Below are 26,449 nucleotides of genomic sequence, written 5' to 3'. Positions count from 1 at the left end.
ATTAGAAAAAACTATATAAACTTGACATTATGTTTTATATCACATGTGTCACATCTACCCTGTAATTTGCAATGAACAACAACAACGTTTAGATTGACCAACACTGTGGCCTGCAGCCACAGGCATTCACCAGAAACACGGCCAGAGACAGGACTGAGCAACTACTGGTAAATATAGAGAGCCCACTTCAGACTAGGACACAAGTCAAGACATTTATTGCTCCCTACAATGCACGCTAAAAAGGTGGCTTCAACTCCGCAAGTGTGGTTGCTGTACACACCACATTCCTGTGGCTTGAAAACAATCATTTGGACCTAACGCAGGGATGGACTTAGAAGGGTTTTTTTGTGGAGGGTTTTACAGTATGTGTGAAATGATGGAGGGCAAACAGCAACACATAAACCATTTCCTTATTCAATGTGTCTGTAAATCCACCTAACAATCACATTTTTCCATAGGAAATAATGCAACGACAAATAATCCGTTCCAGAACTAGAACATCATATAACATAACATAACTGTCCAGTCAATGTTTTAAGTGGCATTCTAAGTGTCATAGAAGTACAAAACATGAGGTAACCACTGTTAAGTTAAACCACAATAAAGTAAAACAACTTTGGGTTCCACCTATCGATTGTATGTACCGGTTGTCCTCACGACCTTAGGTCAATATTAATATTCCATTGTTCATATATTAATGAGCAGCCCTACCGTTTCCTATTATAATTATTATTATTATTATTATGTTGTTGTTGAGATAATTCAAACCTGTAATAAAAGCCTGTTGCGGCGATTTAAGTCTGGCACTTGTAAGTATATTGAATATGTCTTATGTTTGTATTTTAGTTCATTTGGCCATTTATGCTTGGAAATGCTCCATTTAGTACAATGTACAATTTGTCCAATTGTATGTTTACTTTTTTTACCAATAGGCTGTATTCAACCACAAAACAGCATGATTTATTCATTAATATATTTTTGACAAATCGTGAGAGTGAAATTATGAGGAATGAAATTCAAATGTGGCGGTGAGGGACAACTGTGCATATATTTCAAATTTCCTGTTCTATGGTTGTCGTCACACTTTCCTCTATTTGCCATTACTGGTGGTAGTATCACAAAAAAGCAACTGTGGAGTCAATCCTTTCCAGGAATATTGATGTCCTCATGACTGCTCTCCACATTTTAGTCCACCCATCAATGTTTTCACTTAAAAAAAAAAAAAAAAAACACCCTACAGAGAAAATTCATTTTGGCCGCTTGTACCCGTGATCTTGTCCTTTCAGTCACTACCCAAACCTCATGACCAGAGGTGAGCGGAGGAATGTAGATCGACTGGTAAATTGAGAGCTTTCCCTTTCGGCTCAGCTCGCTCTTCACCCCAACGGACCGATGCAGTGTCCGCGTCACTGCATACGCTGCACCAATCCGCCTACTGATCTCGCGGCCCATCCCTTCCCTCACTCGTGAACAAGACATCAAGATACTCCACTTGGGGCATCTCATCCCCGACACTCCATCTACCATTTTCTGGGTGAGATCCATGGGCTCTGACTTGGAGGTGCTGATTGTCATCTCGGCTGCTTCACACTCGGCTGTGAGCCGATCCAGTGAGAACTGAAGGCCACGGCTCGATGAAGCCAGCAGGACCACATCTGCAAAAAGCAGAGACCCAATCCTGCAGCCACCAAACCTGGAACCCCTCAACGCCCTGACTGCGCCTAGACGTTCTGTCCATAAACGTAATGAACAGAATCTGCGACTCTGGAGTCCCCAGGCACTGCTTTCTCATTGGAAGACGTGTCGGTGGGACTGAGGAGGCCTTCGGAGTATTATTCCTTATTATTCCTTCCACCGGTCCACAACATCTTGAATCGAGGTCAACAGCATACCATCTCCAACATACACAGTGTTGATTATGCACTGCTTCCCCCTCCTGAGACATCAGATGGTGGTCCAGAATCTCTTCAAAGTCATCCGGAAGTCCTTGATGGCTTCTCCGAACTCTTCCCATGTCCGAGTTTTTGCCTGAGTGACCACCAGAGCCGCGGACTGCTTGACCTGCCAGTACCTCTCAGCTGCCTCCGGAGTCTCATGGGCCAAAAAGGCCCAATAGGACTCCTCCTTCAGTTTGACGGCATCCCTCACCGCTGGTGTCCACCAACGAGTTCTGGGATTACCGCCACCACAGGCACCGGCCACCTTACGGCCACAGCTCTGAACAGTGGAGGCACGGAACATGGCCCACCCGGACTCAATGTCCGGCATCTCCCTCGGAACTTGGTCAAAGTTCTCGTAGAGATGGGCGTTGAAACTTCTTATGACAGAGGACTCTGGTAATTGTTCCCAGCAGACCCTCACGATGTGTTTGGGCCTGCCAGGTCTGACTGGCATCCTTCCCCACCATCAGAGCCAGCTCACCACCAGGTGGTGATCAGTTGACAGCTCCGCCCCTCTCTTCACCCTGTTTGGCGCATAAGCTCAAAGAACAGTCAGACCCTGAGCTGGGGCGGCAACAAGAATTGACACCCCTGCCCGTTGCCTCTCATTGCTGGCAACGCCAGAGTGGAACAAAGTCCAGCCCCTCTCGAGAGGGGTGATTCCAGAGCCCTTGCTGTGCTTCGAGATGAGTCCGACTATATCTATCCAGAACTTCTCCACCTTGCGCACCAGCTCAGGCGCCTTACTCACCAGAGAGGTGACATTTCACGTGCAAAGAGCTACCTTCTGCAGCCGAGGATCGGACCGCCAAGGTAAGTGCCAGACTTAGTTGGGGGAAAACTCCTTGAAGGACAGACTTGTAAACAAGAACATGTGGGACAGAAGACATTCTTCCTCTTTTAACAGCTGCACCTTATCAACACTTTGGCTTTAGAAGTGATGTCTTACACAATCCATCCTCATGCAAGCCCCTCCCTTCATTTCCTCTTGGCCCCCACATTGAGCCTCATCCACCACGAGTATTCCATGTTGTCTCATGTGGATACAGCAGGCATACTGTACAAACACACCCTAAAAGATGCACAATATTGACAACATACACTCAAGTTCTTGTTTCACTTTTGACTCCCATCTTCCGTACTTCCACGCGGGACCCTCCCCCATCTCAGTGGCCGACTCATTTCAAGCCAAAGCAGCGGCTTCCTGTCACCCTCTCCTCATTAGCTTTCTTAATCCACTCAGTCTTGTTACCTTTTATTTCACCTTTCTATTGTGAAGCCATCTCTCCGCCACCATTCTCCCCTTTGTTCCTTTTCACAGTCCATAAAAAGTGTAGAGAAAATTCCTAGAAAATCCCCTCCTCCTCTTCCTACCCCCCTTCCCAAATCAAAATCCGGACATTCCATACGTATGAGCAAGAGGCATGGACTGCATTAGCACATGTAGTCTGATCTGCAGTCACATTCTATACTGATTGGAAGGGATACAGTTACCAACCATAATACTGTAACTACTGCATATGCGTATAACAAATATCTATCCACCTAGCCATCTCTCTTTGGCCTGCGTTTGTCAATGGCCACCACTAGATGCTGCTCCAAGCCAGCTATACACTGTACTTAGCACTTTTACCTCCTATTAGACAATTTCTACTTCAAATTGCACAACCAAAGTCATTCTGTATTCAGTATAAAACTTCAGTCAAAATTTAGCTTAGCAGCCTACACCTACCCAAATTGTTTTTTCTAGTCCATTTAGATGCATGCCCCGCCACAATTCATAATACTCCATCATTTGTGCCCTATAGTAGGACAATGAACACATACGGAAATTGCAACATAAACAGTATGGAGGAGGGTCATGACACAGATTACTGCTCTGTATTAGATATAAAATGCATGTTAGAAGAGAAACAGTGCCATTTGCTGGTGTCTGGTGGGGAACTGCACCCCTTGTCCTTAATGGGCATCTTAAACCAGCAACCAAGTAGCATATTATTGAATAGCAATAGAAATCTTGGAAATTATTTGCTTTACTTCTTTTATTTTTTGTTGACTATAAATGTAAAATAAAAATTGAAATAAGGGATATGCTTTTAAAAATAAGTTAAAAATAAAGGCGTAAAAAATAAATAAAAATAAAAAAAATAAATTAAATAAGTTCAAAATATATATACACGTATGAGGAAAATGTAGAACAAATTTTCAAATTAGAATATATAAAATTAATTTAAAATATAAGTTAAAGTAACATATACAGTATATACAGTATAATATAATTTAAAAAATGATGTGCAATATACAATATTTGTTTTGATTTCTTAATTTTAATTGAAAACAAAATATTTTAAACGAATATAGCTATACATTAGTCAGTGTAGCTATTATTTTGTTTATTTTTCCCCAAATATAGACTAATGTAAATCTGTGTAAACCTGTATTTTACATTAAATGTAAATATAAACCGTATATCTAAACTTAAAACTACTGTAATGTATGCATGCAAATAATGACCCATAAACTTAAAAAAAAAGGTTTTATTTTTTTATGACCAATAAACTTAATTACAAGAAGTGGCGCTTGGGTCTGTCAGGGAACACTTTCAACCAATAGGGAGAGGCATCTTCACGCTCCTCTCTTCTAAGCGACCAATGGGCAGGCGCTTGCTGGCCATGTCATTCGTCTTTTCCATGTATGGCCCCACCCTGTTGTTTCAGCCCACCACCACTAGCACCACTTAGGAGGGTAGACAGGAGCAGACCGAAAAAGTCATTTTATACGAGCTACGGCACAAGAGCGTCCGTCTTCATGGAGCCTCTTTTCGGTTTGAGGGACTCCTGTTGATACACTACCAGTGGGGGCCATGTTTAGCGGGAAGATGAACAAGGTAGGCGGGGACCTTTGACTTTGTTTAGTGCACTATTATTTTACTTTGTGGTGGATGAATGATGCTAACTTTTAATACGCACTTGGCAATGTAACTTGAAAATTGTGCTCGCAATAGTTTCAGCGTGGATTTTGGAGAATGGAGTTGCTTATTGCATTGAACTGGAATACCAATGACATGCAAGTGTTGGGGGGTGAGGGGATCATATGATGCATTAAGCATCAACCCCTCCCTTTACCCCCCCTCCAGGGTTACTCCGTCAGAGGCAGTCATTTGGTGTTAATGTCACACAGTTAAAGGATTACAAGGAAACGCACCTCTCCATGTAAATACAGTACAGTGTATACAGTATGTGTGTGTGTGTGTGTATGCCCACTGATAGGCCAAAAACCTTTGGCACCTTTGGTGCAGATTATAGAATATAATATGAATTTTAGTTTTATTATTATTATTTTTTTTAGCAATGGGAGTCCCAGTGGTGACTTTGCATTTGTGGTTAGACCGAAGTGCCCCACCAGATCCTGCAAAATACAGTGAATAAAATATAGTTTTTCCATCTATTCAATTTCCAGTATATGTTAAATATTCTATTCTATTCAGACCATGATGTTGTTAATAATAATAATAATATTATTATTATCATTATTATTATTACAAGCCTAATGTGTATAAATAGGTTTAGGGCATTTTGGAACACTTTTCTGAGTGACTTCCTGTTCCTGCGAAATCTCCTTGTCCTTTTCCTGCAGTGTGAGGCACAAATTCTGCCGAGCAGAAAGTGTAACCATTTATATATTTAATGCAGAGAACTGATTTTAATTAGAATGTGAATGTGTATAAATAATTGTCGGGCTTTTGAATACTTCTCTTAATGACTTGTTTTTCCTGCCAGTTCTCAGTGGCCTTTTTCTGCACTGTGGGACACAAATTCTGCCAAGTAGCCATTTATAGTACATATTTAATGTATAGATGTGATTTTAATTATAAACGTGTACTGAGCAAATTCCTTTGCTTCTGTTCCTGCCGAATGACCCTGTCCTTTCTCTGCGATGTGGAGCACCAATGCTTCCTATGAACACGTTAGTTTATATGTGTAATACAGATCTGTGATTCAAATTACAAGACTTATGTGTATAAATGATTTTAAGTGAGTTTTTGAGTAATTTCCCCGTTCCTGCCAAATCTCCCTTTCCTTTCTCTGCTTATGTCTGACATAAATTCTGCCAATCAACAAGTGGTCATTTAAATATTATAGAGCAGTGATTTTTTATTTATTTATTACACAGCTAATATGGAGAAATAATTTTAAGTGAGATTTGGAGTAATGTTCTTACTCAGGGGGACTTCCTGTTCTTGGTGAATCTCCGTGTCCTTTCTCTGCCTGTGTGGGGCAAAAATTCTACCTAGCGACAAGTGACTGCAGAAATATTTACTGTGACCACCAAGGCAAGGCAAGTTTATTAATAGAGCACAATTCATACAAAAGGAAATGCAAAGTGCTTTACAGAAAAGAAGGCTAAAATCACTCTATAAAGTCATTCCATAAAAACATAAAATCATTCTAATTGTCGCACATCTTCTGGAAGACTGTTCCAGATTTTGGCAGCATAAAACTGAAACACAGCTTCACCGTGTTTAGTCCTGACTCTGGGCACCCGCAGGAGACCGTTCCTTGAGCTTCTCTGAGCCCAAAATTGTTTATGTGGCACGACCATGTCAGAGATGTACTTCGGCACAAGACCATGAAAAAACTTGTACACCAGCAGAGCTGTTTTAAAGTCTATTCTCTGACTGACAAAAAGCCAGTGCAGAGACCTGAGTACTGGACTAAAATGGTCATTTTCTGGTTCAGGTCAGGACTCGAGCAGCAGCATTCTGGATGTACTGCAACTGTTTTACAGCTTGTTTAGAGAGCCCCGTGAGAAGGCCGTGACAGTAGTCTAGCCTGCTGCAGACTAAGGCATGGATTAGTCTCTCTAAATGTGGTATAGACACTATTCCCTTGATTTTGGCAATGTTTTTTAGTGGTAAAAAGCTGATGATATTGATTTAATGTGGCTATTAAAGTTCAGATCTGAGTCCATGATTACTCCTAATTTTTCAACCTGGAGATTAGGTTTTAGAGAAAGTGTCTCAAGGTGGCTAATGACACTGTCTTTGTTTCTGTGGGCCAAAGACAATGATTTCAGTTTTGTCTGAGTTTAGCTGAAGAAAGTTGTTTTGCATCCACACGCTGATCTGTTTGATGCAGTGACAAAGTAAATCTGCAGGACCATGTTCACCGGCCGTCAGTGACACGTAGATCTGAGTGTCGTCCGCATAGTTGTGGTAGGACACATTTCAGATGCATATTAGCTGGCCTAAAGGAAGCATGTACAGATTGAACAATAGGGGTCCAAGGATTGACCCCTGGGGAACCCCACTGGTCAGCCATTTTGTCATAGCCTTTGGTCCATTTGGATCAAGAATAAGAATCACATAAATTCTGCTGATCTACGTTGTCTGATTTCCATTTACTAGATGTACTATTATTTTACATTTAATCCATAGTAAAGATATTATTCTGGTACTGGTATAATAATATTTGTAATCTTTATGATGCTACATTTTAAGATATATCCAGGAACACAACACCATCAGCTCAGTGTCTGTCATTCAAACAACCGCATTGGCCTGACTGGAACAATTATTTGTGGCCTATATGGTAGCTATGACTGAGCCCCCTTAGTCTGCCGAGTGACAAGTGGCAGGGATCATGCTAGCGTTGTTGTACCACAGTCTCCACTTTGCTGCAGCGGTCAGTCTTGATGCTGCTCTCAGTCTCCGATTGAATAACATTTGTTTAAGGAGTAAATACAGGAGGCCCATGGTGTACTCCACTGTTGTTGTTTGTTAGCGTGTGTTAATAATGCTATTATGCACATTACCCATAATGCACTGGTTCCTTCACGATCTTTAGGCATGGTACTCCACATGTCATCCTGCAAGAGTGTGTGTGTGTGTGTGTGTGTGTGTGTATGGTGCACGCCAACATGATTGATGATTGTTGTTTGTGTTGGCTCCACATCACAGCACCTTGTCAGAGTCCCCATCCTGCTTTACTTAAATGTAAAGACCACAGCTACAAGATAACATTGTCTGCATGCTTTCCTCCAGGCGATAATGCAGCGTTGTCATTAGTAAACACTGTATGGCAGCAATATTTGATGCATCGCTTTGGGAAGAGAATTGAGAGCATGTCGGTTGAATTAAAAGATTAACGATGCCTCTCCGGACTTGTTTTTAGTACTGGGTGGAACTGTACCATGAGACTGTAACAGGGGCTTCCCAAAATCCAGCAACGTGCAAATGATGCACAACTCCATCACAAGTAACAACAGCTGTTGACTAATAATGGCATCCTCTCACTGCGCCCACTTCGACACACACACACACACACACACACACACGATTAGAATTTTAAAGGCGAAGCAGATGTTGTATTATTGTTTGTGAACATGACCTATGCAGTTGAGGTGCAGTTAAGGTGTTGGCATTGCTCCTATGAGCCTTGTGTGTGTGTGTGTGTGTGTATTGGTGTGTTAGCAACAGGAGTCCTGAAGAACGGAAGTGTGTCGTGGCAGTGCACTGACCTCACCTCAGGAACAGGCACTCTCTGTTCCCCTTCCCTGGCTGACCCACCCTGTGGACACACACACACACACACACACATAGGCACATACACACACATATATACACATACACATGAATTACCACGCGTGTAATAACTGGAGTGGATGCCAATAAATGATGCTGGCATCCTGATAGCAGCCCATGTGACAGAATCTCAATGGAGGGTGGGACTTACATAAGCATGATATAACAAACAAACCAATGAATGAGTAGAGTGCATTTATTTTTTTCCTGGAGGAAAACTTTAAATTGATTTAGGTTGAAAGATCCATACATCCATTTTCTATGCCGTTTTTCCACAGACAAAGAAAACTAAAGTGCTCCCCTTTACTGTGCTGTTAAATTCCAATTTCTTGCCACTGTACTATAGTGTTGGAAGAACCGCTGTAATCGGTCACATGCTTGAATGGCCCCTTGTTGCTAGGCAGAACTGTTGCACTGTATAATTTACTTTATATTAGATTCAAATATCTTTATTGCCAGTTTTCTGTAGATACCGTAGGGGTGTTACGGTTCTGCATGTTCGGTTCGGTACACTTGCGTACCATCCATCCATCCATCCATCCATCCATCCATCCATCTTCTACCGCTTATCCGACATTGGGTCGCGGGGGCAGCAGCCTAAGCAGGGAGGCCCAGACTTTCCTCTACAGGGCCACTTCGTCCAGCTCCTCCCAGAGAATCCTGAGGCGTTCCCAGGCCAGTTGGGAGACATAGTCTCTCCAACGTGTCCTGGGTCTTCCCCGAGGCCTTCACTTGCGTAAAGTTTCGGTTATATTTTATGCTATTTCTCTCATTAAATCTATTACTAGAGTGCTTCATGCGGAACTAAAGTCCTGGGCGAGTTTCCGCACGGACGCCTCTGAGTGTCGGACACTACTGACTGAGGGGGAGGAACGCTAGTAGCTCTCAGGTGTGACAAATGGTATCATGGCAAATGCAAGCAAGAACCCTGAGCTGGAAGACCCTCCCATCTCACTACGGTCTCCTGTTTGGGAACACTTTGGCTTCCCTGTTAAAATGACGGATGGACAAAGGCAAGTGGATAAATCCAAAGTTGTGTGTTGACATTGTTACACAGATATCGGGTATGCTGCAGGAAACACGTCTAACATGTTAGCGCACTTAAAGCGGCATCATCCGGCAGTGAATGTTAGATCTGCAAGAAAGAAAACCAGCTTAGTACAAACACAGACAACTTCAGCATATAAACAACCTCTAGCAAGCAACTCTGACCAGGCCAAAGCAGTAACACTTGGTATTGGAGTTTTTATAGCCACGAGATTACGTCCATATTCAGTGGTTGAGAGCGCTGGATTTAAGTACAGTCATGGAACAAATGATTAGACCACCCTTGTTTGCCTGGCGCAACTAAAGGTACCTCTGTTTGGACAAATAAAAGCAATGACAACAAAAATAGCTCATAAGAGTTACTTTTTTTGGCAGTACAATGCTATAGCTATTCATGTAAAAACTTAAGTGATTTTGGTTATCAAGAAAACCATGGAAGCTGCTAGATATCAGCTGTTAAATTCAACTCTTGTGAGGTGTACCAGGTATTACATTGGATCAATAAACTGAAGAAACAAGGGTGGTCTAATCATTTTTTCCATGACTGTATGTGATTAAAGTTCTTGAACCTCACAACGAAATACCATCATGTCCTCACTTTAGCTAGAACGTTATACCAGCACTTTATGAAAAAGCTAAAAGTGATGTCATCAACAAGCTGTCACGTGTCCGCTATTTCACTTACGACAGATGGTTGGACTTGACGTGCAACAGAGAGCTGTTTAACGGTAATTGTCCATTGCATTTTGCCACAATCTTTAAACAAATGTTTAAATACAACTGTTTATTTGATTATTTTTCTATTTAAAAAAAACAAAAAACAAACTCACAGTCTAATTTATTTGAAATATCACCCAAATGGATCGCTTTTATTTATTTAAAAAAAAGTTCTGTTTGCATTTTTTTTTAAATAATAGCATTTTAAGTCATTTTTTTCATCCTTTTTTGTAATGAAAATGAACTGAACTGAGCACTTCAAGAAACTGAACCGAACCGAAATTACATTTTAGTGTACCGTTACACCCCTAATATACAGGAAGTAGATAATCTATATACGGTTTCTCTCTCACTAAGCTTGGAGCTAATGGAGAATAAACATTAGAATATTAGATGTGAAGCAGTGGTTCAATTTGAAAAAAATGAAGAAAAGAAACTAGAATTTTGTTATAAGGTATAAATAATACTTCTCAATAATAATAATATAATACAATAATATAATTCTTTTAGTGCTGTTTTTGGAATAATTTTGTTCTTGTTCCTGCCATATCTCACTGTCCCTTTTCTGCTATGGTTCTTCTGTCGCCAAGGAAACACTAGAGTGGCTCGACCTACTGTCATCTACTGTATTTGTCTTTCTGTCTGTCTCATCGTGTCCAAATGACCAAATGACCACTGACAATTCCAAACCGATCTTTTGGGTTATTGCGAGCAAGAACTCTACTGATTTTCAATTATATGTAATGCGAACTGTCAGAAATAATGGAGTGAATGATTCTGTGTCCACACAAGAACCGGACTGATTTTTGGAGCATACTGGGTTGTGCTATTGGATGCATGCTCCTTTTAGTGGTTTGTGCAGTTGATTATATTACTCATATCAAAGTATCTTCTCTACCTTCTCTTTGGTCCAAAATACTACTCCTTGCAACTAATTTTCCAACACTACTAATTCATTGCATGTGAGACTGACCAAACCGTATGTCAGGATATGTTTTAAAAAGAAAAAAAACTCAAAAAACACCAAAATTTCAAATTTTTTTAACGACAATTTCGTTGTTGACACACATGATTAGTCATAACGATTTGCGAAAAACATTTGCCAGCGCAGAGTCACAGTAACCCCACCCTGACCTGCAGGTTAGCTCAAATGTTCCATTGTCCTCTTCTTGAATGGCGAAGCAGTAAAAAGTCATGAGTGTCTTGTGTTGTTGTCACAGACCATCTGCGTTCTCATCTGAGGTCACAGTATGCAGTGATGGGATGGACCCTCTCCCACGCAATGTCCACTCTTGTCCTATTTGGCGCTATTTTTAGAAAGAACCAAGAAGGAAGACGCGAGGATGCTCGCAATGGCTCCGTGTATGTGTATGTGTGTGTGTGTGTGTCGCTGTTTTTGCATGTGCACCTCTCTTGTACGTGTGTGCAGCCCCTCCCTCACTCAGTCCCGCCTGACTGGCAGACGGGAGGGATTTTTATTGGGGGGGGGGGTTAGAAAGCATCTCTTTGACTTTAAAACTCTTGGTTAGTCTCGCTGCCAGAAGGCTTGAGAAGTTGGGAAAAATGAGTCTCTTGTATGTATGTGTGTGGGTGAAGCATACGTGGTAGAAGTGGGTGAGGTCCTGAACTGGAATATGGGGTGATGCAGAGGCTGGAGTAAGAATAAGGAATCATTCCCACTGTAATTAGTATTTTATTTGTCACACTAGCTGTCGTCTCTTCTAATCTGGCAATTTTGCTATGACACGACTATAAGATGACCCTGAATATGAGACTTCCCCTCTTTTTTTCCAAGAGCTGTTTTTGGGAAATATACTTTTTTAAAGACAAAATGAATCATGATTTGAACATTAGTAAATAACAGCCACAAGCTGTTTGATGAATCTGCTTCATTGATCGCCACTACCTTAAAATTAACATCATAACTACCTCTGTGTTTGATAACTTGCTAACAAGGGGTGTAATGGTATAACGTTCTGTAACGTATAACGTTCTAGCTAAAGTGAGGACGTGATGGTATTTTGTAGTTAGGTTCAAGAACTTTAATCACATACAGTCATGAAAAAATGATTAGACCACCCTTGTTTCTTCAGTTTATTGATCCATTGTAATGCCTGGTACACCTAAAGGTACATTTGTTTGAATAAATATAATGATGATAACACATACAGCTCATTAGAGTTGAATTTAAGAGCTGATAACTAGCAACTTCCATGGTTTTCTTGATAATAACTAAAATTGCTTAAGTTCTTACATGAATAGCTATAGCACTGTACTGCCAAAAAATGTAACTCTTGTGAGCTATTTTTGTTGTCATTTGTTTTTATTTGTTTTTATGTTGTAGCTATAAAAACTCCAATACCAAGTGTTACTGCTTTGGCCTGGTCAGAGTTGCTTGCTAGAGGTTGTTTATATGCTGAAGTTATCTGCGTTTCCACTAGGCTGGTTTTCTTCCTTGAAGATGTAACATTCACTGCCGGATGATGCCGCTTTAAGTGCGCTAACATGGTAGACGTGTTTCCTGCAGCATACCCAAAATCCGTGTAACAATGTTGACACACAACTTTGGATTTATCCACTTGCCTTTGTCCATCTGTAATTTTAAAAGGGAAACCACAGTGTTCCCAAACAGGAGAACGTAGTGAGATGGGAGGGTCTTCCAGCTCAGGCTTCTCGCTTGCATTTGCCCTGATGCCATTTGTCACACCTGAGAGCTACTAGCGTTCCCCCCCCCTCAGCCAAGAACTTTAGTTCCAGGTGAAGCACTTAGATCACTCTAGTAATACATTTAATGAGAAAAATAGAATAAAATATAACCGAAACGGTACGCAAGTGGACCGAACCGAACATGCAGAACCGAAACGGTTCAATACATCCATGTGAACCGTTACACCCCTACGGTATATAGGGCACTATGATTTCTGCGTGAACAGAATTGCGGAATTGGCCCCCCAAAAAAATTACTATTAAACCTGGAATCTCGCAGAAAGTGAAATAACGTGAATAAAATGATGTCATTGTGATGAGAAGGCATGTTCATGTGGGGAAGTATTCCCTCAGCGGACCGCTCAATCGTGGCGGGATGTCATCACAAAAACCAACTCTCTCTTGAACTAAATGTCAAACAGTGGCGAACAAATGTGTAAAGTCCTCTTTTACGGAGCGTGAATGGAAGCTAGTGGGATTAGATTAGTTTATCAGAGCCTACTAGTGCGGCTGTGTGTGTGCGACTCAGGTTGGATGAGTGTTTACATCGTTTTGTGTTGTACCGCTTTAATATAAGCGAGCGTTGTGCAATGCCTACTAACAACGTACAGGTTCTGAGTTAAAAAGACAAGAGGCACGGTTGTTCTCGCACCCAGCTCGTCATAGCTGTCAAGACACATTCTCAACACATACACAACACACTTCCGGCTTTCACAATATGTTTGCCGCATCTTGTCTAATTGTGTAAACAAAATAATGGTGTCATAAAAATATTTGACATTAATAATGCAATCTTCCTTAATCCCGAGCAAGGGCATTACACTTTGTTGACGATGTTGTAGCAATATGTGCTGAGGTTGACATCCCATGAGAAAAGTTAGCCAGGCTACATCCATTTGACAATTTCTAGGCAAAATTGGCCAATGATGTATTGCATCAATAAATGTAAGGATGTTTGCATTTAATTAATGGACATTTTATTCACTAACCCAAAAAGGCACTCTATGCTGGTAAAATAAGTGTAAAAGTTAAAAAGCGTAAATTCAAAAAAATTAAAACAGGGGAAAAAAAATGGAATTTGGGAAAAAAATAAAACATTTTATAGAGCTCTATTAATACACGTTTAAACCATAGGAATTTAATCCTAAAATTGGGTGCTTTTGGAGGACTATTGCGTGTTTCGACTGCAAGAACCAATGGGACATGAAAAGCAAAACAAGTGTTTCTAAATACAAATGAACGTTATTCTGTAGCATCTTTTTATGTCTTTTTTAACATCACAAATACGACGGAGCCGCCTGTATGTGCTGTTAGAAGGGGATGGGCCCACAGCAGCACCGGCTTCGTGTTAAGACACGCTATACGGCAGAGATCACCAACGTGGTGCCCGCGGGCACCAGGTAGCCCCCCCACGACCACATGAGGTGCCCTCAAGCCTGCTTTTCATTCAGGTTTTCAGTTAATAATGAAAGAACAGTAGAAAGAAATGCATTCTGAAATACAAAATGTGAGTTGTGGGCACCAGCATTTTGTTAATGTTCTGGGTTTATTTGGGTTTAAAATAAGCTCTGAAAATAAATGTTACAAAATGAGTAGCTCTTGGCCATTTTCATTTTGTAAAAGTAGCTCTCACAAGGAAAAACGGTGGTGACCCCTGCTGTACGTGCTTTCGTGTTAGTCTCCAAAACTGTTGAATAATACATATAATATTTATACATATGTATTTTTATGTATTTATACAATACATATATAATATTTCTTATTTTTTAAACAGAATCTAGAAGGGTCTAAATTAGGAGTGTGACAAAATAGCAATACACTGAACTATCACAATATTTACCCTTACAATGGCTTACACTGGTCTACACAATTATTAAACAAAGAAGAAACTATCTCCCCCTTGGCTAATTTTGGGGCGCTGATTTCGAATCTGATGTCTGTTTTTTTGTATCAACCTTTATTTTTGGTAATCTTATGCTCACTCCCCCTAAGAAAAAGAAGCAAAGTTCAAATGCCACCTCCTGTATGGCGTTAGAACGACAAGCTAGATTCACAGACAGTTCCATTATAAGGTGTTGATAATGTTTAGAAGGCGAACGGGTGGCGGTCCAAATGTGCTTGCGGTGGACAGCCACAAATAAATGAATGTATGGGAAACATTTGCTGTCGTTTTGGCGGGAAAAAATACCGGTTCAGGTCAATATTACAGTAAGTGATTCTAGTCAGCTAATCATTTGTGAACCCTAAGCTAATACTGCCCCACACAGCAGAGTGCAAAATACAACGTGCAATAACTTCATTGCTGTGTGTCACAGTTTGAATGTGTACTGTCTGCGAGCAGCCAGAAACAGTCAGAAGTGGTTAAGGAAGATATTTTTTAGCGTTGACAGTAATTACTATCCTGAGGACCAGGGCTCACATGTTTTTAAGCCCTCATCCATTCACATTGCACCAGCTGTTTGCTGTTTCCTCACAAAGTTGTTAAAATACTTCACAGCCTCTTCCCTTAGGGCTATACCACAATGTCTGTTGGAAGGATTATTTTGTTAAATCATCAATATGTAACATTTAAACAGCATCAAACTTAAAACAGTGTTGATAAAATTTACTTTAGTGGTTGATACGATATTGGTGGCTCCAGCATAACCCCGCGACCCAAATCAGGATAAGTGGCATAGCAAAGGAATGGATGATGAGACAAGGTTTATTTCATGAGCTGATGTTGTCATTGAAATCACTTAGCACCTGGGTTCCCAAAGTCCCAATGGGGGGTATGTGAATAAAAATGAAAAACAATCAGCGCCTAACACTCAGAATTACGAGTGTGCTTGAACGCCTCACTGCGCAAGGAAAATGGAGCAGAAAGGAGGGACAGCACGAAGTTGGCAATTGCTCTTTGTGCATCATATGAAGGAATCAGTAAGTTTGATGATTCTTTTGTACATTAAGGATGTTTAATCTTGAAGGTTTCATTTATATTGGTGTTCCAATTCCAGTGAAAACCAGTCACTGTGAGTGGGGATTCCCCCTAAAATAAGCCTTGGTATTGGTTGCATGGATATTTGTACTTGAGATACTTATCGTGATTGTTACATTTTCACCTTCAATTTGGTATTAAATTAATATGTAGATTGAAATCATAGCCATCCTGAGTGGGGAAAAAAACATTCAGACAGAAGGATACCAACATCAGACTGCAATAAAAGATTTGCAAGATGATTACATATTTGTCAGTGCTCATGTGAAACTTTATCAAAATGAGACGTTGCAAAATTTTTTTAAAAATTACCCGGAATCACTATAAAATGAATCACCCAATTAATTATGTTCAGTGTTTCAAGTGAATTAAGATAAAAAGGTTTATGTTTTAAGTGTGCAGGTGTAGTGGGTACATGGCTTCAGGTCAAATGTCTGAAGGGCTACGCGACTGTAAAAAGTTTGGGAACCACTGATTTAGCATTTTCCATGTGCATATATTTGCTTGATGAATGTTTGATGACTCCGATTAATCGATTATCCAATTAATCGACAACTATTTTGGCATTTTGATTAATCATTTTTAGATTTTTTGAAAAAATGTAGATATCCTCTGGTTTCAGCCTGTGAAATTTGAATATTTTTAAATTTCCTTAGTCATCCATGAAAGCGGACCTATTAACTTTGTTTTAGGCAAAACAAGTTATTCACACACATCAGCTTTGACTTTGGAAAACAGTGATTGACATTTTTCCCTTTTTTCTGCGGATCAAACCACCAGGTGTATTTGTTTCATATTGATTTGATCTGTCAAGGGCCTAACCGATTACTCGATCATTCGAAACGACAAGCTTCAAATGATTAAGAAAATAATTGTTAGTTGCAGCCCTAATTGACTCCTTTAGCTTCTGACCATGACTTTGACAACAAATTTGCTCTCAGTTTTAACCATTAACTATTATTTAACTTTTATTTCCGAAAGGCAAAGATCTTTAAGGTAGATTTCATTACTTTTTTTTTTTTTTTTTAATCAAGTCTGACTATTATTACCTTGTCCATGTTCATGTGTCAAAGTGCGTTAGCAGTTAGCTAGCTAGCTAGTTAGTTAGCAAGCAGTTAGTATATTAGTTAGTTGACAGGACTCAGCAAAAGATGTAAATTTTGTAGGCATGTTGCATTGGCTAAAGAAGAATGCAGTTAATCACGTGAGTGAGTGGAACAGTCCCCCCTGGAATCATAGTGTCACATTGCACTCACAATCTGAGCAGGCTTCATCAGTTCATGCTCAAAGACTAGACAGGGCAGCCCTCGTCTGAGGGGATGGTGCAAGCACTTATTTTCTAAGGTAGAAACACGCCCTAGTTTCACTTGTTGGTGGTGCAATATGTTAATAATACACAATTGAGCGACGGCTCTGCCTGGCAACGACACGTCGTTTGGGTGCAACAAGGACGATTCCATCCAAACCACCGCAACAACAAAAATTACAAAACTCAAATTGCATGCAGTCCAAATTTCAAATTTTCTGTCAAAATTAACAGAACTTATTTTTGATGTGCATTATTTCTATGCTATCGCAGGCCAAATCTGGCTGAGTCGGACCCCTGGGCCTTGAGTTTGACATTTGTGTTCTAAACTTCCCAGAATGTTACTGAAGACTTTTCCCAATGCTGTATATGCCCTTACAAAGCATGAATGAGAGTCCGCTATAAATTTAAAACAGCATGTTGTTGCTGTCTGCTAAACTGCAGTGGTGAAATAAACTTTAAAAACAAAGTGTTTGGCAGCATTCTTTCTGTTTTGAGAGGCATCAGGAGCACAATATAAAGCCAACCGCAAGGCCGCCATGGTTAGACGGTTATACATAACTTTTGTCACTTCTCATACGGAACACAAAATAAAATTAAACGGACTCAGATGTTGTCCAAGTCACAAACCAACCAACTTTTATTGATTGACATTTGGGTCAAGTTTAGTCCAAAAAAAAAAGGAAGTAAGCACATTGAAATCAAAGGTGTCCCAAATGATGAGTGTAGATTCGCTTCTAATGTTAGCTGCTAGCTTTAGCTAGGCCAAATTTCTGTAGCTATTATTGCCCAAAGCACGGGAAGAGAAATAAACTAGTAAATTGGGAGAAAAAAATGGTTAAGATAGATAAAACTTTTTCTCAAACTACAAACTAAGTCTTGGATTTAAAAACAATCCCAAGTGAGTCAATTACTTGTGACCCCAAGCTACTGTAAACTGTAATGGTAAGTGGAAGTAGCAAAAACGGTGGTACCATCCATCCATCCATCCATTTTCTATACCGCTTCTCCTCATTAGGGTCGCGGGGGCATGCTGGAGCCTATCCCAGCTGACTTCGGGCGACAGGCGGGGTACACCCTGGACTGGTCGCCAGCCAATCGCGGGGCACATATAGACAAACGACCATTCACACTCACATTCATACCTATGGACAATTTAGACTCTCCAATTAACCCAACATGCATGTTTTTAAACGGTGGTACCTGTGTTTAATTTAATTTAGTGTTTAACGTCTTTTTACACTTGTGTGACAGTTAAAAACTTGAAATGTGAGTCTGTGTTCAGCAGAGTATTTTAATGCAGTAATATGACAATGTTTAACTTATATTTACACCTGTATGACATGTGACAGGTAATAGTGTTGACGGTTTAACCCTGAAACGGGTTTTTTCTATTTTCAATCATTTTCAATAGAGAAGACTTTTGAAAGTCAAGCAAATCCATGTGTCCAATACAATTTTCACAGTATTATATATATTATATATACTTTATATAGTATATATATATTCATTGTTGATTTAAATGACAACAAAATATATAAAGAAGTAACTCATCATGCAGTGGTGCTTCCCTCTCAGTCCGCTTACTTTACTAAGAGCCAGTGAAGACAGCTGGTAAGGCCATGCCAACAAGCAGGCAGCTGTCCAAACACACTGAGCAGGCTCCAGAGCCGAGTCCAGAGTGACAGGATCATGGAAAAAGTGCTCAGACAACCTTGTGTCTTTGTTAGCAACGAGTTACCTCGCAGGAAACAAAAACTCTCTTGTGCAGAATAGTAAAAATGTACATGTGATGATATAAGATGCTCATATTTGCTTATGCTATAGAGTCGACTCACTGTATGCTCCGTCACATGTTCCTCCTCTTTTGTCTATTACAGTACTGTATGTGTCCATGCATGAGAACATGGAAGCCATTAGAGCTTACAAAATACTGGGTGGGAACGTCTATCATCGTCACATGAATGAACACACTAGTGGGAGAAACTTGTGTAACTTTTCTTCGCTCTTTGCTCTGTCCTTTAAACAATTACAGTAGATGTTGGCTACCATTGCCTTTACTGAGCACACAAACACACACACACTTTCAGGATTATTACTGTGTGGTAAGAGTGGGAACTACGGGGACTATTACTGTAAGACTGTTACACAACCTGAGGTAAGAGTCAAGGGTGACTGTGGAAAACCCTTTACAGTGTTTGGGGGCCCTCATCAGAATACCTAAAAAAAATAACAATTGAATGAAAATGGTAATTAACTCTAGAAGAATTATTAATATTATTACCTTCATGTAATCACATCAGACCTATTGAGATTTGGATATAATTTAGATATTGATTAAGAGTAACCTAGCCAAGAGGTCAGTAACAGTTTCTGTAATTTTTTTCCCCAAAATAACTTTTCTTAAATTGTAAATATAATTATGATATCGCGATACAGTACACTAGTTTCCCCATTGCACTTAATGATTAGTTTTTCATGACTAATAATCAACAAATGAAATACCTTGAATTTAGATTTTACATTTCCATTTTTATGTCATACATTTTTAAAATTTATACTCCGGTTTCCTCCCACATTCCAAAAACATGCATGTTAGCTTAATTGGCGACTCTAAATTGTCCATAGTTATGACTGTGAGTGTGAATGGTTGTTTGTCTATATGTGCCCTGCGATTGGCTGGCGACCAGTCCAAGGTGTACCCCGCCTGTCGCCCGAAGTCAGCTGGGATGAGGAGAAGCGGCATAGAAAATGGATGGATGGATAATTTAAAGAAAATATAATTTAACATTTAAAATGTAATTTTTATTTGATATATACATACGGTATTTTTATCTAGTTTACTTTCTTATTTTTTTCCAATAAGTGTCTTGTAACCATAAAAGTTTGTGTGGTTGACTTTCAGTATATAATATAAACATGTAAAAATATTCTTAAAAAATGCTGAAGCCGCAAAGTTGGTGAAAGACAACACCCTCGGGCACTCCATTAACAATGATGAGCTTTGCTGCAACACCGTCGCATATTATTAGGTAGGGCATATTAATTTTTACCAAAGCAACACACTATTTTCAAATTCTGATGAAGGCAGTTACAACCTTTGGAGGCCACATCATGCCATTTTTTGTGTGTGATCAGGCAGCGAAGGGGGAGCCTCACGTCTTCAAGGAGAAGACCTTCAAGAAGAGGCGTCAGTGCAGCGTGTGTCACCAGAATGTGGACAACATAGGCTCCTTCTGCAGAGGTAATAAAGCAACTTCATATTCATCGATAAGCATGATCACGGGGGACAGTGAGCATGAACATCATGAGACAACATGACCTCACCATAAAGGTTAGACAAAGTCATACTGTGAGAACAAATCACTGCTTGCATCATCCTTTTTAGTCTGACTTCATTGTGTGGAATTGATTGTTGATTAATCGCATGTGGAAGCAGTTGAGATAAAATGCTCTGTTCAGAACGTTCCAAGAGAAAAGTGAGACCCATTGAAGTGATTTTTAACAAAAAAAGAGCACAATTAATGGGTGAATTGTTTTGTGTCTTTGTGAATGATTGATTGTGAGTTTTTCTCCAAATGGATCAAGAAACGATCGCCCATCTATTAAAAGAACAAGAGAATTTAGTTGGATTTCATACAAAAAATAATAATAATAATACTTAATATTGGATCAGCTCATTTTTTTGTGTTGAACTAACACAAGTCAATTGGTTGTTAAAAATAAATACATGAAAAAATAAAAAAACATATATTGGGGTAACTCTAGGGCACTAATACTTGGAAATTTAACAACATGATGGAAGAAGTTCTCACTTTTATCACTTTTTATTACTTGCATTTTTATGATTTGTAAAAATCAATTATTAATATATAATTATTGTTAATACATAATTTATGGCAAACAACTGTCATCATTATTAAAAATTATCCATCCATCCATCCATCTTCTTCTGCTTATCCGAGGTCGGGTCGCGGGGCAGCAGCCGAAGCAGGGAAGCCCAGACTTCCCTCTCCCCAGCTACTTCATCCAGCTCCTCCCGGCGGTTCCCGAGACGTTCCCAGGCCAGTTGAGAGACATAGTCTCTCCAACGTGTCCTGGGTCTTCCCCGAGTCTTCCTACCGGTTGGACGTGCCCTGAACACCTCCCCTGGGAGGCGTCCGGCAGGCATCCTCATCTGGCTCCTCTCAATGCGGAGGAGCAGAGGTTCTACTGCAAGCTTCTCCCGGATGACAGTGTTTCTCACCTCATCTGTAAGAGAAAGCCCAGCCACCCTACGGAGAAAACTCACTTCGGCTGCTTGTATCCGCGATCTTGTCCTTTCCGTCACTACCCAAAGCTCATGACCATAGGTGAGGGTAGGAACATACATTAGATAGACTGGAAAATTGAGAGCTTTGCCTTTCAGCTCAGCTCCCTCTTCACCACAACTGACTGATGCAGAGTCTGCATCACTGCAGGCGCCGCACCAATCCGCCTGTCGATCTCGCGTTCCATCCTTCCATCGCTCGTGAACAAGACCTCGAGGGACTTAAACTCCTCCACTTGGGGCAGGATCTCATCCCCAACACAGAGATGGCACTCCACCTTTTTTTGAGCGAGAACCATGGACTCGGAGTTGGAGATGCTGATTCTCATCCCAGCCGCTTCACACACCGATCCAGTGAGAGTTGAAGGTCACGGCTCGGTGAAGCCAGCAGGACCACATCCCCTACAAAAAGCAGAGACCCAATCCTGCAAACCGGAACCCCTCAATGCTCTGGCTACGCCTAGAAATTCCGTCTATAAAAGTGATGAACAGAATCGGTGACAAAGGGCAGCCCTGGCGGAGTCCAACCGTCACTGGAAACGGGCCTGACTTTTTGCGAACCAAACTGACAACGGTCATAAAGGGAACGAACTGCGAGAATTAGGTGGTCCGGTACCCCATATTCCCAGAGTACTCCACACAGAATTCTTGAGGAACACGGTCCAATGGCTTCTCCAAGTCCACAGAACACATGTAGACTGGTTGGGCAAACTCCCAGGCACCCTCAAGGACCCTACCGAGAGTGTAGAGCTTGTCCACAGTTCCACGACCAGGATGAAAACCACACTGCACCTCGTGAATCCGAGATTCAGCTATCCGGCGGATCCTCCTCACCAGAACCCCTGAATAAACCTCACCAGCAAGGCTGAGAAGTGTGATCCCATGATATTCGGAACACACCCTCCGGTCCCCCACCACCCCGGTCTGCCAATCCAGAGGCACCACCCCCGATGTCCACGTGACGCTGCAGAGTCGTGTCCACCAAGACACGCCCACAGCATCCAGTGCCTTAAAGAACTCTGGGCGGATCTCATCCATCCCCGGGGCCCTGCCACCGAGGAGTTTTTTAACCACCTCGGCAACCTCAACCCCAGAGATGGGAGAGCCCACCGTGGAGTCCCCAGGCACTGCTTCCTCATTGCAAGACGTGTCGGTAGGATTTAGGAGGTCTTCAAAGTATTTCTTCCACCGGCCCACAACATCCCGAGTCAAGGTTAGCAGCACACCATCCCCACCATACACGGTGTTGACCATGCACTACTTCCCCTTCCTGAGACAGGTGGGGGTGGTCCAGAATCTCTTTGAAGCAGTCCGGAAGTCGTTCTCCATGGCTTCTCCGAACTCCTCCCATGTCCGAGTTTTTGCCTCAGTGACCGCCAGAGCATCAGACCGCTTGGCCAGGTTCTGGGATTATCGCCACGACTGGCACCAACCACCTTATGGCCACAGCTTTGATCAGTCATGCACATATTAACACCCTTATGCTTGAACATGGTGTTTGTTATAGACAATCTGTGATGAGCACAGAAGTCCAAAAACAAAACGAAGCTTGGGTTCAGATCAGGGGGGCCGTTCCTCCCAATCACACCTCTCCAGGTCTCACTGTCGCTGCCAATGTGAGCATTGAGATCCTCCAGCAGAACAAGGGAATCCCTCGGGGAAGCACTCTCCAGTACTCCCTCTAAGGACTCCAAAAAGGGCGGGTATTCTGAACTGCTGTTTGGCGCATAAGCACAAACAACAGTCAGGACCCATGACCCCACCCAAAGGCGAAGGGAAACTAACCTCTCGTTCACCGGGTTAAACTCCGACGTACAGGCCCTGAGCCGGGGGACAACAAGAATTGCCACCCCTGCCCGTCGACTCTCACTGAAATAAAGACCAACACCTCTCAAGAGGACTGGTTCTAGAGCCCTTGCTATGCGTTTAGGTGAGTCCGACTATATCTAGCCGGAACTTCTCCACCTCACGCACCAGCTCAGGCTCCTTCCTCACCAGAAAGGTGACCTTCCATGTACCAAGAGCTACAGTAGCTTCTGCAACCAAGGATCGGAGCCCCAAGGCTCCCGCCTTCGGCCGCCACCCAGCTCACTCTGCACCCGACCCCTTTGGCCCCTCACACGAGTGATGGGAGGCGGGGGGGCCTATGTTACCTCCTCGGGCTGTGTCTGGCCGGACCCCATCGGTGCAGGCCAATGACCTTCCAGACCTGGCTCCAGAGGGTGGCCCCGGTGAGCCGCATCCGGGCGAGGGAAATCTTGGTCCAAAGTTTTGTCTCTTCATTGGGGTCTGCTGAGCCACTCTTTGTCTGGTCCCTCCCCTAGGACCTGTTCATCATGGTGACCCTACCAGGGGCGTAAAAGCCCCTGACAACTTAGGTCCTAGGATCATTGGGACACGCAAACAAGTGTGTACAAGTTAGACAAACATTTTTTTAGCAATGTAATGGCCATTGACAATTACTTTTCATCTTTATTACAATATAAATAAAAATAAATAAATAAATAAAATAAAATAAATACATTACAAAACTTGTTTCCTTGGGCTAAAGTCTAGATATAAAGTGTGTGATTATGCTAATTTTTGTGTTTTTGTGTCTTTTTTTGTTTTAGTATGCAAGACTGCCACTCACAGAAAGTGCGAAGCCAAGGTAAGACTGGTTCATTGATTCATATGAAGTTGGCCAGGTTGTTTTAGGACTTGATAGGTAAAATGTGTAACAGTTGATGCATTATTTGCACAGTGAAAGTGTTAAAAATATAACACAGTGGGTGTAGAAGTCTGGAGACGTGTGCTAATGTGGTAGCCGCCCTGTTGCATTCCTCAGAAAGAGCTGCCTGTGTGAAAGGCTCATTGATGGAGGGATGCTATAATGAATAGACAGAGGGATGCAGAGGGGCGGATTCCAGCCATGCTTGGAGTGGACAAGAGGCTGGTAGTCATGGAAGGACAAAGTTGTAGGAGACAAGGGCAATGTCAAACATTTGTGGATATATACAGCTGTGGCAAGATATCAGTCTTTTAGGAGTCAGTGTACAGCTTGTATAGTAGTACAGATTTACTATCTACTGAAAATGAGTCAACACACAGCTATTATTGTCTAAATCACTGGCAACACAATTAAGTACACTTCACAGTGAACATGCCCAAAGTGTGTTCTTGGTGGGAATATTTAGTGTGAGCACCAGAGCTGCACAGGATACTACATGAATCCTCTTCCACTCCTCCATGATGACATCACTGGTACAGCTGGTGAATGTTTGACAACTTGCGCTCTTCCATCTTCCGCTTGGGTCGATTGGGTTCAGATCTGGAGGAGACATACTGTACTTGGCCACTCCATCATTTTCAGCTTCAATTTCCTCAGCAAGACACTTGTAATGTTGTAGGTGTATTAGACCAGACTATGACTATACTGTAACACCACCAAGGCAACCCTGAATATAGGATGACCTGTGTTTTTCTCAAGGGGGTCTCTGTTGGTGGTTACATCTGTCCAGGTCACTGGTGCGACAGGAAGAAAAGCTCTGACTTGGTTAGGGAGAAGTCCTTTGGTACCACCTGTTGTTTTGCATGTACAAATCTTTAGACTGCATAAGACAACTGGGCTTTTTCAGACATATTTGGGTGAATACACTAGGTCCCCAACTTACGAACATCCGACTTGCGAACATTCGGCGATACGAACGCAAGCTGACTGGTCTATATTTTCATGTATTTTGCCTTGTATCCATGTTTATACTGCGACATGCTTGACCAGTAGAGGGCACTGTGAACTGCGAATGGGAGCAACAGGTAGAGGAAGACTGGGGGGAGGAGAAGTGAAGAAAAGCTAAGTTGTAGCTGTACGATGCAACCCGGACAGAGCGTTTGATTAAAGTTTATATGTACGTTAATTATACGTTAATTATACGTTATTATGCCTGCTTAATTCTACACCACCCATAGAACACTACCTCTTTTAGAAGAGTCTAATGACGACGACGATTTGTCCTTTTTTCAATAACTCCTCCTCCACCACTACCACCAACGACGTATGTTCGACCACTCCTCTTCAAAGGTAAATAACATTTATCATTACGTATTATTATATCATTTTTATTATTGTTTTTTTCATTAATTATCATCGTTTAATATTACTACTGCATCCAAACCATCCATATTTACATACTGTACATACGCATATACAGTATGTACATATGTATACACGTACATGTAGTACCTATATACAGTAATTGGTAAATTACCTTTTGTTGGACTTACGAACAAATCGACTTGCGAACGGTCATCTGGAACCAATTGTGTTGGGGACCTAGTGTACTTGCTTTAGAGTGGTGGTCATTTTAGCATGCAAACACACAAATAAAATCAGTACAAAACAGTTCAGGATTTTTCGTAACTAGGCTGAAGTCTAGTCGTTCTTCATGTTGCTGGGTGATATCCATCACAACTGGAAGCTGAGGAAGGGAGTGGCGTCGGATGTGGCGGGGCGCAGCGCCTGTTAGGTCCATCTTGAACCTAGGAAGAGGGTGAAATACAAACTCTACTTGTATTTACTTAGTGTAGATAAAGACTTATCATGAGTGTGGATGTGGTTAAACAGCTGCTGCAAGTGTCTTTCCTGTCTCGCACTTCATTCCAATTTGACACGTTATAATGTTTGGACACATCTGGATGTCTGTCACTTGTACATCCTGGATCGGTTTATAACCAAAACCTTGCATTCTCATCTCGCAAAAACAAACTCAAACAACTCTTTGCCCAATACATTAACAGCTGGTTCATATCTATACAAGAGTCATAAACTTTATTTTTGGTCATGTTTCTCTCCCTGAGAACAGTGCCTTCTTATCTTGATCCTGAG

General features: G+C 41.4%; 1 protein-coding gene across 6 annotated transcripts in view; it reads left to right on the top strand.

Moving 5' to 3' along the window:
- The window catches only part of tns2a (tensin 2a), a 79,362-nt gene that overhangs the window by 5,664 nt on the left and 47,249 nt on the right, over positions 1-26,449 (top strand). For 4 of the 6 annotated variants that reach the window (XM_054782075.1, XM_054782144.1, XM_054782000.1 and 1 more), the window contains exons 2-3: positions 20,415-20,520; positions 24,198-24,235. In XM_054782075.1, the coding sequence (XP_054638050.1) occupies positions 20,415-20,520; positions 24,198-24,235 (144 nt within the window). Of the gene's footprint in view, positions 1-4,480; positions 4,828-20,414; positions 20,611-24,197; positions 24,236-26,449 lie in introns of those variants that run through there. The other 2 variants (XM_054782332.1, XM_054782423.1) reach the window with 2 other exon arrangements.

This window comes from Dunckerocampus dactyliophorus, chromosome 1 (genome assembly GCF_027744805.1).
Source record: "Dunckerocampus dactyliophorus isolate RoL2022-P2 chromosome 1, RoL_Ddac_1.1, whole genome shotgun sequence".
Taxonomy (NCBI): domain Eukaryota; kingdom Metazoa; phylum Chordata; class Actinopteri; order Syngnathiformes; family Syngnathidae; genus Dunckerocampus; species Dunckerocampus dactyliophorus.
This window is presented reverse-complemented; position numbering and strand designations above follow the sequence as displayed.